The sequence below is a fragment of the Tachyglossus aculeatus genome, chromosome 1, assembly GCF_015852505.1.
Source record: "Tachyglossus aculeatus isolate mTacAcu1 chromosome 1, mTacAcu1.pri, whole genome shotgun sequence".
Classification (NCBI taxonomy): domain Eukaryota; kingdom Metazoa; phylum Chordata; class Mammalia; order Monotremata; family Tachyglossidae; genus Tachyglossus; species Tachyglossus aculeatus.
The window spans coordinates 12,250,898-12,267,052 of NC_052066.1; the positions used below are offsets into that span (position 1 = coordinate 12,250,898).

At 48.5% G+C, this 16,155-nt stretch overlaps 1 protein-coding gene across 2 annotated transcripts in view; it reads right to left on the bottom strand.

Moving 5' to 3' along the window:
- XRCC5 (X-ray repair cross complementing 5) overlaps positions 1 to 16,155 on the bottom strand; it is a 97,684-nt gene that overhangs the window by 28,273 nt on the left and 53,256 nt on the right. For both annotated transcript variants that reach the window (XM_038744446.1, XM_038744447.1), the window contains exons 14-15: positions 14,013 to 14,209; positions 2,397 to 2,487 (exon numbers count right to left, since the gene is read on the bottom strand). In XM_038744446.1, coding sequence (XP_038600374.1) covers positions 2,397 to 2,487; positions 14,013 to 14,209 — 288 coding nt within the window. The remainder of the gene's footprint in view (positions 1 to 2,396; positions 2,488 to 14,012; positions 14,210 to 16,155) is intronic.

Consider the following 16,155-nt stretch of genomic DNA (forward strand, 5'->3'; position numbering starts at 1 on the left):
GGAACTGCCGATTTTGCAACTTAGGTTTCCCACGAGCCCCTCCCCCGGGGCCGGGGCGAGCGAAGAGCAGGTCAGGTGAGTACTGGCCCTCAACTCTCACGGCGGCCGAGACGCATAATGGACAGCACGCCTGCACGTTTTTGGAGCGTGAAAGACAGTCTGGGCCGTTGGCCAGGGCACGGCCAGTTCTGAGCACAAGGAAGCACCATGGCCCAGTGGATACAGCCCAGGCCTGAGTCAGCAGGACTGCACTCGTCTGCTGTGTGACCTCGCGTAAGTCACTTCACAACTCTGAGCCTCATTTACCTTATCCGTAAAATGGGGATTAAGCCTGTGAGCCCTGTGTGGGAAAGAGACTGTGTCCAACTGATTATCTTGTACTTACCTTAGTTCGCGACAAATAGTAAGCTCTTAACAAATGCCATAAAAAAAAAATGAGGAAAGCGAAGCCCAGAGAAGTGAAGGTAAGTGACTTACCCAAGTCACATAGCAGGCAGAGTGGAAGAGCCGGGATTAGAAGACAGGTCCTTCTGACTTTCAGGCCCGGGTTCTATTCACTAGGCCACCCCTTCTAGACTGTGAGCCCATTATTGGGTAGGGACCGTCTCTACATGTTGCCGACTTGTACTTCCCAAGAGCTTAGTACAGTGTTGTGCACACGGTAAGTGCTCAATAAATATGACTGAATGAATGAATGGGGAGGTGGGGGTAGTTATGGAGCCTCTTTGAAGGAAAACCTTTTGATTCCTGTAAGAATGAAAGGTTGGGGGTCGGGGGGAGTGCTTTCTCTCTCGCCTGGCATTTACTCAATCCCGCTCTTCCCAAAAGACTGAAGTGTGTCCCTCTGAGGATCTGCCTGGGAGAGGGTTTTTGGAGAGGACCCAAACGCTCCTAGAACAGGATCCATTCTGCCTAGGAGGAACCCATCCCCAGAGAACGGCTTCCAAGTACAAATGGGTCAGGGAGGGGAAGAGAGAGGGACAAAAGAAAGGGTTAACAGAAACAGGGCAGGGAGAGGGGAGAAAAAGGATGGAGGAAATGGGTCTTCACATTATTTCCATTGTAGGGAAGGGAAAACTGAGGCCCAGAAAGGGGAGAGAACTGCTCCCCCAAGTACCAAAGTTGGCAGGGGGAGAGGAAATGAACGTCACAGTTAATATTGTATCAGCGCTTAATACAGTGCCTGGCCCTTAGTAAGCACTTAACAACATCCTCTAGACTGTAAGCTCTTTATGGGCACGGGACATGTCTGCTAATTCTGTTGCACTGTCTTCTCCCTTGCGCTTAGTACACTCTGCACATAATAAGTGGCTCAATAAATACCACTGATTGATTATTAAATACCATTTTTTAAGAAAAGGTTGGAGAGTTTAAAAAAGAACTAAGCATTATTAGCCTAAGTTTTTCCAATAGGTAATGAAAATCACTGAATCTGATACGTAATCAAAATTCCTGGGCACTATGGATTATTATTGAGCCACAGCTGATCTGCCCAGTGCCACCTAGCAGGTTGGCAGAGGTTGGGTAAGCGAGGCCTCCAGGAGTGGCCCAGCAGCTACAGCCGGCCCTGGGAGTAAGAAGGACCCGGGTTCTAATCCTGCCTCCGCCACTCTGTATGCTCTCAGGCAAGTCACTTCACTTCTCTGGGCCTCGGTTCCCTCATCTGTCCGATGGGGACTAAGGCTGTGAGCCCCCATCTGGGACAGGGACTGTGTCCACCCAGATGAGCTTCAATCTCCCCAGCACTCAGGAAAGTGCTTGACACAGAATAAGCACTCGATATATAATAATGATGGCATTTATTAAGTGCTTACTATGTACAAAGCACTGTTCTAAGCACTGGGGAGGTCACAAGGTGATCAGGTTGTCCCACGGGGGGCTCACAGTCTTAATCCCCATTTTACAGATGAGGGAACCGAGGCCCAGAGAAGTTGAGTGACTTGCCCAAAGTCACACAGCTGACAATTGGCAGAGCAGGGATTTGAACCCATGACCTCTGACTCCAAAGCCCGTGCTCTTTCCACTGAGCCACACTGCTTCTCAATATATGATATACAATGATGATGATGATTACAGAGAAGCAGCGTGGCTCAGTGGAAAGAGCATGGGCTTGGGAGTCAAAGGTCAAGGGTTCGAATCCCGGCTCCGCCACTTGTCTGCTGTGTGACCTTGGGCAAGCCACTTAACTTCTCTGTGCCTCATGTACCTCATCTGTAAAATGGGGATGAGGACTGTGAGCCCCATGTGGGACAACCTGATCACCATGTATCCCCTCAGTGCTTAGAAAAGTGCTTCGCATATAGTGAGCGCTTAACAAATGCCATTATTATTATTATTATTACTACGTGGGCCCCCACCGCCCCCCAGGAAGAAAGGAGGGGGTGAGCCCAGCTCACGCTGGTGACGCTGCCTTCGGCCAGGTTGCAGACAGAGAACGCGCTGCCTTCCTCCATCTTGGCTTTCTTGGTGCCGGGCTCCTCTTCATGGCTGAAAGAGGCACAGGGAGACGACTTTTTCCTTTGTTCCTCCAGAACGGCAACATAAATTATGGACACAAAAAGGCCTAGTGCTCTTTCCCTCGGCACCAGAACTGCCTGGGGGCTGCGGGGTGGGGTTACCTTTCCAGACTTCTCCCCCTGTACCTTGTAAGCTCCTTGTGGGCAGGGAATATGTCCGTTTACTGTTCCCTACACGGTAAGTGCTTAACAAGTACCATAATTATCATCGTTACTACCAGGTTGAACACAGTCCCTGTCCCACATGGGGCTCACAGCCTAAGGAGGAGGGAGACCTGGTGTTTGAGAGATGAGAAATTATTTCATTAGGACCGGCCAAAATGTTTCCTCCTAACAACTGTGGTAATTGTTCCTCTATAGATTGCGAACTCATTGTGGCTGTTTGTGGCTGTATTGTACTCTCCCAAGCGCTTAGTATGGTGCTCTGAGCCCCTTCCTTCCTCTCCCCCTCGTCTCCCTCTCCATCCCCCGCATCTTACCTCCTTCCCTGCCCCACAGCACCTGTATATATGTATATATGTTTGTACATATTTATTACTCTATTTATTTATTTATTTTACTTGTACCTATCTATTCTATTTATTTTATTTTGTTAGTATGTTTGGTTTTGTTCTCTGTCTCCCCCTTCAAGACTGTGAGCCCACTGTTGGGGAGGGACTGTCTCTATATGTTGCCAGCTTGTACTTCCCAAGCGCTTAGTACAGTGCTCTGCACACAGTAAGTGCTCAATAAATACGATTGATTGATTGCTCTGCACACAGTAAGCACTCAAAAAAATATGACCAAATGAATAATAAAAATGGTATTTGTTATGCGCTTGTTATGTGCCAAGCACTGAATGAATGAACCTCCACGCCTCCCATCCATCTCCCTAACAAGTCTTCAGACCCCCACCCAGCCATCACACATACACACTCACTCTTCCCCCGGGCCCCCCAAGCCTGCGGGCTTCTACTCTCGGCTGTTGGCAATCCTGCTTTGGTTGTTTTGCAGCTATAATCAATCGATCAATGGTATTTATTGAACACCTGCTGTGTGCAGAGACTGTACTAAGTGCTTGGGAGTGTCCAATCTGACAGAGTCGGTAGACATGTTCCCTGCCCAGTAGCCGCAAAAATCACATCGCAGGGTCCTGTAAGGGGACAAAACTGCAAGTGCAGGGGATGGAAAGTATAGTGGCTAGAGTCTGGGCCTGGGAGTCAGAAGGTCATGGGTTCTAATCCCGGCACCACCACTTGTCTGCTGCGTAACCTTGGGCAAGTCACTTCACTATTCTGGGCCTCAGTAACTTCATCTGCCAAATGGTAATTGAGACTGTGAGCCCAACGTGGGACAGGGACGGTGTCCAACCTGATTTGCTTGTGTCCATCCTAGTGTTTAGTACACTGCCTGGCACACAGTAAGAGCTTAGCAAATATCATTATTATTTTAAATAATATTTTAAGTAACAATCAATTTACTTTTACTTGTACTACTACTAGTAAAAATTTGGACTGTAACCCCATGTGGATCAGGGACTGTGTCCAAACTGATTATCTTACATCAACCTCTGATCTTAGTACAGTGCCTGGTTCCTAGGAGCTGTTTAACAAATGCCATAAAAAGAAAAGTCACAGCCCAGAAGCCTGGCGCAAAAAATCCAGTGTGTCACCCATTCGGCCTGGATTTAGCCTTTTTCCAAGACTCTGAGCTGGCAAAATATGCCCAAGTTTTCCTCTTTGATGTTTTCTTATTCATTCAATCACTCATTCAATCGTATTTATTGAGCGCTTACTGTGTGCAGAGCACTGTACTAGGTGCTTGGAAAGTAAAATTAGACAACAGAGAGAGACAATCCCTACCCAACAACGGGCTCACAGTCTAGAAGTGGGGGGACTTAGGGAAATTGAGTCTTATGACAGCCAAGAAGCAAAAACTGCTTGAATTTACAGAACACTTTTCTCTCAGAGAAGTCTAGGGTCACACAGTAAGCATGATTGTGCACTGGGACTTTGGGAGAGAGAGAAAGAGATGGGGAGAAAGATGTAGAGGGAAGAAGAGATAGAGAAAGTAGAGAAAGATGGGGGAGAAAGACGGGGATGGGAATAAAGAGATAGGGAGGGAAGGGGGTCACCAATGACCTCCTGCTTGCCAAATCCAACAGCTCATACTCTGTCCTAATCCTCCTCGACCTCTCAGCTGCCTTCGACACTGTGGCCCACCCCCTTCTCCTCAACACGCTATCTGACCTTGGCTTCACAGACTCCGTCCTCTCCTGGTTCTCCTCATCTCTCCGGTCGTTCATTCTCAGTCTCTTTTGCAGGCTCCTCCTCCCCCACCCATCCCCTTACTGTGGGGGTTCTCCAAGGTTCAGTGCTTGGTCCCCTTCTGTTCTCAATCTACACGCACTCCCTTGGTGACCTCATTCGCTCCCACGGCTTCAACTATCATCTCTACGCTGATGACACCCAGATCTACATCTCTGCCCCTGCTCTCTCCCCCTCTCTCCAGGCTCGCATCTCCTCCTGCCTTCAGGACATCTCCATTTGGATGTCTGCCCGCCACCTAAAGCTCAACATGTCGAAGACTGAACTCCTTGTCTTCCCTCCCAAACCTTGTCCTCTCCCTGACTTTCCCATCTCTGTTGACGGCACCACCACCCTTCCCGTCTCACAAGCCCACAACCTTGGTGTCATCCTCGACTCCGCTCTCTCATTCACCCCTCACATCCAAGCCGTCACCAAAACCTGCCGGTCTCAGCTCCGCAACATTGCCAAGATCCGCCCTTTCCTCTCCATCCAAACTGCTACCCTGCTCATTCAAGCTCTCATCCTATCCCGTCTGGACTACTGCACCAGCCTTCTCTCTGATCTCCCATCCTCGTGTCTCTCTCCACTTCAATCCATACTTCATGCTGCTGCCTGGATTATCTTTGTCCAGAAACGCTCTGGGCATATCACTCCCCTCCTCAAAAATCTCCAGTGGCTACCAATCAATCTGCGCACCAGGCAGAAACTCCTCATCCTGGGCTTCAAGGCTGTCCATCACCTCGCCCCCTCCTACCTCACCTCCCTTCTCTCCTTCTCCAGCCCAGCCCGCACCCTCCGCTCCTCCGCCGCTAATCTCCTCACCGTACCTCATTCTCGCCTGTCCCGCCATCGACCCCCGGCCCACGTCATCCCCCGGGCCTGGAATGCCCTCCCTCTTCCCATCCGCCAAACTAGCTCTCTTCCTCCCTTCAAGGCCCTACTGAGAGCTCACCTCCTCCAGGAGGCCTTCCCAGACCGAGCCCTTCCTTACTCTCCCCATCTTACCCCTCTCCATCCCCCCCATCTTACCTCCTTCCCTTCCCCACAGCACCTGTATATATGTCTATATGTTTGTACAGATTTATTACTCTATTTATTTATTTTACTTGTACATATCTATCCTATTTATTTTATTTTGTTAGTATGTTTGGTTTTGTTCTCTGTCTCCCCCTTTTAGACTGTGAGCCCACTGTTGGGTAGGGACTGTCTCTATATGTTGCCAATTTGTACTTCCCAAGCGCTTAGTACAGTGCTCTGCACATAGTAAGCGCTCAATAAATACGATTGATTGATTGATTGTACATATTTGTTACTCTATTTATTTATTTATTTTACTTGTACATATCTATTCTATTTTATTTTGTAGTATGTTTGGTTTTGTCTCCCCCTTTTAGACTGTGAGCCCACTGTTGGGTAGGGACTGTCTCTATATGTTGCCAATTTGTACTTCCCAAGCGCTTAGTATAGTGCTCTGCACACAGTAAGCACTCAATAAATACGATTGATGATGATGATGATGATGAAGGGGAGAAAGAGATAGAGAGAGGGAATGGGGAGAAAGAGATAGGGAGAGAGGAAGAGACAGAGATAGAGAAAGAGAGATGGGAGGGGAGTGAGAAAGGAGATGTTCCAAATAATTGTGGTGAGTTTCTGAGGCTCCAAGAGGTTGTCATGGGAAACTCCAGGGAGAGGAAGAGGGAGAGAGAGAGTGAGTGAGCACAGGAAGGGAAGGAAGGAAATAGGGTAGAGGGAAAGGGGGAGAGATGGAAGGGAGGGAGAGAGAAAAAGAGGGGAGGGGGAGGGAGGAGAAGAGAGGAAGGGAGGGAAAGGTGGGAGGGGAGAGGGAAAGGAGGAGAGAGGGAAGGGAGGAGAGAGGGAAGGGAGGAGAGAGGGAAGGGAGGAGAGAGGGAAGGGAGGAGAGAGGGAAGGGAGGAGAGAGGGAAGGGAGGAGAGAAAAAAGGAGGGTGGGGAAGGGAGGAGAAGAGAGGAAAGAAGGGAGGTTGGGAGGGAGTTAGGGAGGGGGAGAAGAGAAGAAAAGAGGGTGGCAGGGAAGGAGGGAGAGGAGAGGGAAAGGGGAGAGATGGAAGGGAGAAGGGAGGGGAGGAAGCGAGGGAGGGAGGAGGGGAGGAGTCGAGGGACGGACAGCTTTGTGATCCCACTTAGCCACGTTCCTCTGCTGATCCACAGGCAAACCAGCGAGCGAGTGGAGAGCGGACCATTTTCCCAGAAAGAGGAGCCTTGGCCTGGGAGGAATCCCATTTCCATGGCAACAGGCATGCACCCCTCCAGCCTTCCTGGGCGGGCCCAATACAGAGCCTCTGCCCCCTACAGCTGTGTCCATAAGGGGGAATCACACTGTGGAAAAATGCCCTGCCTTCCTCCCGGGCTCAGGAGACGATGGGCTGTGGGGGCCAGGGGCCCACTGGGCCTGCAGGAGAAAGATTCCCTGCGTCTTCTGGGGAGGGGGAGGTGGGGAGGAGACCCCAGGCCTTCCCTAAGCCCCCCTTTCCTCTTTTCCATCTCCCTTCTGCTTCACCCTGACCTGTTCCCTTTATTCCTCCCCCCTCCCAGCTCCACACCACCTATGTCCCTAACTGTCTTTTCTTTCTTTCTATTCATGTCTGTTTCCCCCTCTAGACTCTCAGCTCGTTGTGGGCCCGGAATGTGTCTGTTTATTTTTATATTGTATGCTCCTAAGTGCTTAGTAATAATAATAATGATTGTGGTACTTGGTAAGCACCTATTACGTGCCAGGCACTGTACTAAGCACTGGGGCTAAACACTTTATTAGATAAATATTAGTCTTCTAGACTGTGAGCCCGCTGTTGGGTAGGGACCGTCTCTATATGTTGCCACCTTGTACTTCCCAAGCGCTTAGTACAGTGCTCTGCACACAGTAAGTGCTCAATAAATACAACTGAATGAATGAATGAACAATTGTTTTTATCTATTTTGATGCTATTGATGCCTATCTACTTGTTTTGTTTTATTGTCTGACTCCCCCTTCTAGACTGCGAGCCCGATGTTGGGTAGGGACCGTCTCTAGACGTTGCCAACTGGGACTTCCCAAGCGCTTAGTCCAGTGCTCTGCACACAGTAAGTGCTCAATAAATATGATTGAATAATGAATGAATGGGGCAGATACAAGATCACCAGGTTGAACACAGTCCCTGTCCCACGTGGGGCTCACAGTCTCGATCCCCATTTTACAGGTGAGGGAACTGAGGTCCAGAGAAGTGAAATGACTTGTCCAAGGTCACAGAGCAGACAAGTGGTAGAGCCAGGAGCTTCTCTGACTCCCAGTGGTCTGCACACAGTAAGCACTCAATAAATGCTACTGAATGATTGAACGAAGGAAGCAGATGAGGGATGAAGACCTGCACTCTGTCACGGGTGGAGGCCCCGGACCGTCTCCTCCTCTAGACTGGAAACTCGTTGAGGCAGGGAGTGCAACTAGCAACTCTGCTGCATTGGACTCTCACATGCGCTTAGTACAGTGCTCTGCTCACAGTAAGCACTCAACTGACTCATTCAGAAGGAGAAGAACCCGGGACCATGAGAAGAAAGCCAAGCTTAGTACAGTGCTCCACACACAGGAAGTGCTCAATAAATTCATTCATTCATTCATTTGTATTTATTAAGTGCTTACTGTGTGCAGAGCACTGAATTAAGTGCTTGGAAAGTACAATTCAGCAACAGACAGAGACAATCCCTACCCAACAACGGGCTCACATTCTACAAGGGGGAATAGTGGTATTTATTAAGTGCTATGTGCCAAGCATTGTTCTAAACTCTGGGGTAGATACAAGGTAATCAGGTTGTCCCATGTGGGGCACACAGTCTTAATCCCCCTTTTACAGATGAGGGAACGATTTATTAAGCACTTACTATGTGCCAAGCACTGTTCTAAATGCTGGGGTAGATACAAGGTAATCAGGTTGTCCTACGTGGGGCTCACAGTCTTAATCCCCCTTTTACAGATGAGGGAACGGAGGAACAGAGAAGTTTAGTGACTTGCCCAAAGTCACACAGCTGACAAGTGGCAGAGCTGGGATTAGAACCCACGATCTCTGACTCCAAGCCTGTGTTCCTTCCACTAAGCCATGCTACTTTCCTGCAGCCATAAATATGAACGATTGATTGGCAGGATGACATTCCAGAAAGATAGAAGACAATGATAATGATGATAATGATTATGATGGCATTTATTAAGCGCTTACTATGTGCAAATCACTGTTCTAAGCGCTGGGGAGGTTACAAGGTGATCAGGTTGTCCCATGCGGGGCTCCCAGTCTTCATCCCCATTTTCCAGATGAGGTAACTGAGGCCCAGAGAAGTGAAGTGCCTTGCCCAAAGTCACACAGCTGACAACTGGTGGAGCCAGGATTTGAACCCATGACCTCTGACTCCAAAGCCCGGGCTCTTTCCACTGAGCCACGCTGCTTCTCTACCTATGACCCCCTTCCTCCCCTCAGACACCTCTAGTGTTAAAAGCAGCAGCACGGTGTAGCGGATAGAGCCCGGGTCTGGGAATCAGAAGGTCATGGGTGCTAATCCCAGCTCCGCCACTTGTCTGCTGTGTGATCCTGGGCAAGTTGCTTCACTGCTCTGGGCCTCAGCTACCTCATCTGTAAAATGGGGATGGAGACTGTGAGCCCCACATGGGACAGGGACTGTGTCCAACCCAATTTGCTTCTATCCACTCCAGCACTTAGTACAGTGCCTGGCACAGGGTAAGTGCTTAACAAATACCACAATTATTACTCCTTTTCACTCAGCCTTTATGTGCAAAGTACGGTACCCTACATGCTCAATTACTTCTGCTGACTATTCCAGTTGGAAATCAATCAATCAATCGTATTTATTGAGCGCTTACTGTGTGCAGAGCACTGTACTAAGGGCTTGGGAAGTACAAGTTGGCAACATACAGAGACAGTTCCTACCCAACAGTGGGCTCACAGTCTAAAAGGGGGAGACAGAGAACAAAACCAAACACACTAACAAAATAAAAATAGAATAGATATGTACAAGTAAAATAAATAAATAAATAAATAGAGTAATAAATATGTACAAACATATATACATATATACAGGTGCTCTGGGGAAGGGAAATCAATCAGTTGTATTTATTGAGTGCATAATAATAATAATAATAACTCAGGTATTTGCTAAGCGCTTTCTAAGTGCCAAGCACTGTACTAACTACTAGGGTGGAACAGCGCGGCTTAATGGAAAGAGCCCGGGCCTGAAAGTCAGAGGCCGTGGGTTCTAATCCTGCCTCTGCCACTTGTCAGCTATATGACTTTGGGCAAGTCACTTCACTTCTCTGTGCCTCAGTGACCTCATCTGTAAAATGGGGATGAAGCCTGTGAGCCCAACATGGGACACCTTGATTACATTGTATCTACCCAATCACTGAGAACAGTGCTTGGCACATAGTAAGCACTTAACAAATGCCATCATTATTATTATTTTTTTTTTTTTTACAAGCTAATCAGGTTGGACACAGTCCCTGTCCCACGTGGGCTCACAGTCTCAATCCCCATTTGACAGATGAGGGAACTGAGGCACAGAGCAAGGTCACACAGCAGACAAATGGCAGAGGCAGGATTAGAACCCATGATCTTCTGACTCCCAAGCCCGTGCTCTAACTACTATACCCTGCTGGTTAATGTGTGCAGAGTGCTCTACTGAGTGACTGCCCTTCCATTCTTCTCTGCCACATAAGACCAGAAGCTCTTTGTGGACAGGAAAAGTATCTCTCACCTCTGCCGGATTTTCCCAAATGCTTGGTACAGTGCACTGCATCCGGTGAATGCTCAATAAATACCATTACTGCAATTCTGCCCAAAAGGCCAGGGTGGAAAGTAGTGGAAAAAGCTGAGGCCTGGGAATCAGTGGACCTGGGTTCTAATCTCTCTGCCTCTCTTCAGTCTCACATTTTCTCCTGCCTTCAAGACATCTCTACTTGGATGTCCTCCCGTCACCTCAAGCTTAACATGTCCAAAACAGAGCTCCTCATCTTCCCACCTAAATCCCGTCCTCCTCCTGACTTTCCCACCACCGCAGATGGCACCACCATCTTTCCCATTTTACAAGCCCACAACTTTGGTGTTAGCCTTGACTCCTCTCTCTCCTTCAACCTCCACATTCAATCCGTCACTACATCCTGTCGATCTCACCTTCATAACATCACTAAAATCTACCTTTTCCCCTCCGTCCAAATGGCTACCACATTCATCCAAGCACATTAATCTGCTATCATGTTAATCCTCCCTCCTTATATCCAACAGACAATGACTCTCCCCACCTTCAAGCCCATCTCTTCCAAGAGGCCTTCCCTGACTAAGCCCTCCTTCCCTCTTCTCCCACTCCCTTCTGCGTCGCCGACTTGCTCCCTTTCTTCATCCCCCCTCCCAGCCCCACAGCACTTATGTCCAGATCTGTCATTTATTAATTTCTATTCATGTCTTTCTTCCCTCTAGACTATAAGCTTGCTGTGGGAAGGGAATGTGTCTGTTGTATTGTTACACTGTACTCTCCCAATGCTTAGTACACTGCTCTACACATAGTAAGTGCTCAATAAATACAACTGACTGACTAATCTCAGCTCTGCCACTTGTCTGCTGTGTGACCTTGGGCAAGTCACTTCATTTCTCTGTACCTCAGTTACCTCGTCTGTAAAATGAGGATTCAATTCTCCTCCCTCCAATTCAGACTGTGAGCCCAATGTAGGACAAGGATTGTGTCTTACCTGATAAACTTGTATCTACCCCAGAACACAGAATAATAAGTGCTTAACAAGTAATAATAATAATAATAATGATGATGGTATTTGTTAAGCGCTTACAGAAGCAGCGTGGCTCAGTGGAAAGAGCATGGGCTTTGGAGTCAGAGGTCATGGGTTCAAATCCCAGCTCCACCAATTGTCAGCTGTGTGACTTTGGGCAAGTCACTTAACTTCTCTGTGCCTCAGTTCCCTCATCTGTAAAATGGGGATGAAGACTGTGAGCTCCATGTGGGACAACCTGATCACCTTGTAACCTCCCCAGCGCTTAGAACAGTGCTTTGGACATAGTAGGCACTTAATAAATGCCATTATTATTATTATTATTATTATTATTATTGTGCCAGGCACTGTACTAAGCACTGAGGTGTATACAAGCAAATCGAGTTGGACACAGTCCCTGATGCACAGAGAAGTGAAGTGACTTGCCCAAATCACACAACAGACATGTGGCAGAGTTGGGATTAGAACCCATGACCTTCTGATGCCTCGACCCACGCTCTGTCCACTAAGCCATGCTGCTTGTTGGGGGAAATAAACAATCCTGCTAGAGTGAAAGCTTCCTGTGGGCAAGGAATGAGTCACATCTTTACTCTGTACTTCCCAAGTGCAGAATAATAATGGTATTGATTAAGCGCTTACTATGTGCCTACCTAGGCGCTGAGGTAGAGAAAAGCTAACCAGGCTGGACGCAGTCCCTGTCCCACATTGGGCTCACAGTCTCAATCCCCATTTTACAGATGAGGGAACAGAGGCACAGAGAAATGACGTGATTTACCCAAGGTCACACAGCTGACAAGGTGTGGAGCTGGGATTAGAACCCAGGGCCTTCTAACTTTTGATCCCGGCTCCGCCACTTGTCAGCTGTGTGACTTTGGGCAAGTCATATAACTTCTAAGAGCCTCAGTTACCTCATCTGTAAAATGGGGATTAAGACCATGAGCCCCACGTGGGACAACCTGATCACCTTATATCGCTCCCAGCGCTTATAGCAGGGCTTTGCACAGAGTAAGCGCTCAACAAATGCCGTCATTATTATTATTATTATTCCAGGGCCGTGCTCTATTCACTAGGCACAGTGCAGAGAACCTCACCAAGTAGACACTCAATAGATATGTCAATGATCACTTCTACTACTACTAGTACTACCACTAGTAATGATGGTATTTGTTAAGCACTTACTATGTGCCAGGCACTGTACTAAGGGCTGGGGTGAGTACAAGCAAAATGAGTTGGGCACAGGCCCTTTCCCACATGGGGCTCACAGTCTCAATCCCCATTTTCCAGATGAGGTGACTGAAACCCAGAGAAGTGAGGTGACTTGTCCAAGGTGACACAGCAGACAAGTGGCATTGTCAGAATTAGAACCCATGACCTCCTGATTCCTAGGTTTATGTTTTATCCACTAGGCCATGCTGCTTCTCTAAGTAGTATTAGTACTACTATCAATCAATCAATCATATTTATTGAGCGCTTACTGTGTGCAGAGCACTGTACTAAGCACTTGGAAAGTACAAGTTGGCAACATAAAGAGACAGTCCCTACCCAACAGTGGGCTCACAGTCTAAAAACTACTACTACTAACACCAGGATTTAAAGATTGAACTCAAGACTGTAAGCTCCTCCTCTAATCCGTCAGCTTCTTGTGGGCAGGGACTGTGTCTGAAAACTGGTCGGCTGTGTGACCTTGGAAAAGTCACTTTCATTCTATCATATTTATTGAGCGCTTACTGTGTGCAGGGCACTGTACTAAGCGCTGTGCAGAGCACTTGACTTCTCTGGGCCTCCATTGCCTCATCTGTAAAATGGGGATGAAGACTGAGAGCCCCGTGTGGGACAGGGACTGTGTCCAACCTGATTAGCTTGGATCTACCCCAGTGCTTGATACATAGTAAGTGCTTCACAAACACCATTATTATTGCTAGCTCCAAGAGAGTTTTTTCCCCACATTCCTGCATAGCCCACTCTTTTAGACTGTGAGCCCACTGCTGGGTAGGGATTGTCTCTATATGTTGCCAACCTGTACTTCCCAAGCGCTTAGTACAGTGCTCTGCATACAGTAAGCACTCAATAAATACGATTGATGATGATGATGATAATAATTCATTCATTCAGTCTATCATATTAACTGAGCACTTACTGTGGGCAAAGCACTGTACTAAGTGCTTGCGAGGGTACAATCTAACAAGAAATAGACGACTCATTCCCTGCCCACAATGAGCTCAGAGTTTAGAGGGGGAGACAGGCACTAATAACCATACATAAATAGATAAATGATAGATATAATAATGCCAACTGCGTCTATTCTGCTGCAATTTCCACACTGGACTGCCTTCTCCAGACCACCCGGCCGCCCCAACCTCCAGCCCAGGGTGACCCCTCACTCCCCGGCGGGCAGACTGACTGGCCGGCGGGCCTTACTTGTCCTGGAAGATGTCCTGGGCCGTCTTTGGATCCTTCCTCTTCAGGACTTCCTTCAGCGGGAAGAGGGCTTTGATCCGGGCCAGGGGGGCCTGGCACCTGGCGGTGACCTCCTCGGGAGCGTCCAGCATACTCAGCAGGTGGGGCTCGATGGGGGGCAGGGGGTCGCTCGGGTGGAAAGCCTTGTGCAGCAGGCACTGTGAGGTGGACGGCGGGAGCAGGGATTAGAGGAGCAGCAGGGCCTACGGGAATGAGCCCACGCCTGGAAGCCAGAGGACCTGGGTTCTAATCCTGGCTCTGCCGCCTGCCTGCCTGCCGTGTGACTTGGGCGAGTCGCTTCACATAATAATCATGACAACAATAATAATGATAACTGCGGTATTCGTTGAGTGCTTACTATGTGCCAGGCATTGTACTAAGCGCTATGGTGGATACAAGCAAATCGAGTTGGATACACTCCCTATCCCATGCAGGGCCCGCAGTCTTCACCTCCATTTTCCAGATGAGGAAAATGACGCCCAGGGAAGCGAAGGGACTTGCCCAAGGTCACAGAGCAGAAAAGTGGTGGACCTGGGATTAGAACTCAGGACCTTCCGACTCCCAGGCCTGTGCTCTATCTATGTGGCTTAGTGGAAAGAGCACGGGCTTGGGAGTCAGAGGACGTGGGTTCTAAACCCGACTCCGCCACCTTTCTGCTGAGAGATCTTGGGCAAGCCACTTAACTTCTCGGGGCCTCAGTTATCTCATCTATAAAATGGGGATTAAGACAGTAAGCCCCACGTGGGACACATGATTACCTTGTATCTACCCCAGTGCTTAGAACAGTGCTTGGCACATAGTAAGCGCTTAACAAATACCATTATTATAATTACTATTATTATTATCTGGGCCTCAGTTTCCTCATCTGTAGAAGTCACCCTGTCAGCCCCACAAACACTTATGTCCCTATCTGTAATTCATATATATTAATGTCTGTCTTCCTCTCTAGGCTGTAAGGTCAGTGTGGGCAGGGAATGGGTCTATTTTATTGCCATATTATACTCCCCCAGGTGCTTAGTAAAGTACTCTGCACACGCTAAGTGCTCAGATTGACTGATTATGGTTGACTGACTGACTCCTCTCTTTCTCCCCCTCCTCCTTCCCCTCTTCCTCCTCCTCCTCCTCCTCCTCCCCTCCGGCCCCAGGGGCCATGCTGGGCTGTGGGGCGGCCTGGAGGGCCCGGGATGGCCCAGGAAGCCCAGCACCAAGAGCCAAAGAAGCCCCAAGCGGCATTGCTCCATTAAGTCAGGTTTGTTTTTGTTTTTATGGTATTTGTTAAGCATTCCCTATGTCCCAGGCACTGCGCTAAGCGCAGGGGCAGATACACAACAATAATAATAATAACAATAATAATGTTGGTATTTGTTTAAGCACTTACTATGTGCCAAGCACTGTTCTAAGCACTAGGTCAGATACAAGATAATCAGGTTGCCCTACACAGGGCTCACAGTCTTCATCCCCATTTTACAAATGAGGGAACTGAGGCACAGAGAAGTTAAGTGACTTGCCCAAGGTCACACAGCTAAGTGGGATTAGAACCCACGACCTCTGACTCCCAAGCCCATGCGCTTTCCACTAAGCCATGAAGCAGCAGGGGGTAGTGGCTAGAGCCCAGGCCTCGGAGTCAGAGGGTCATGGGTTTTAATCCCGGCTCCACCACTTGTCTGCTGTGGGACCTTGGGCCAGTCACATCACTTCTCCGGGCCTCAGTTCCCTCAACTGGAAAATGGGGATTAAGATTTTTTTTGTGTGTGTGGTATTTGTTATCAGCTGTGTGACTTTGGGCAAGTCACTTCACTTCTCTGGACCTCAGCTCCCTCATCTGTAAAATGGGGATGAAGACAGTGAGCCCCCCGTGGGGCAATCTCATCGCCTTGTAACCTCCCCAGTGCTTAGAACAGTGCTTTGCACATAGTAAGCGCTTAGTAAATGCTATCATCATTATGTGCCAGGCACTGTACTATGCACTGGGGTAGACACAAAGTAATCCCATTGGACACGGTCCCTATCCCACATGGGGCTTACAATCTTAATCCCCATTTTACAGATGAGGGAATGAGGCCCAGAGAAGCAAAGTGACTTGCCCAGGTCAGTTGACTCTGAG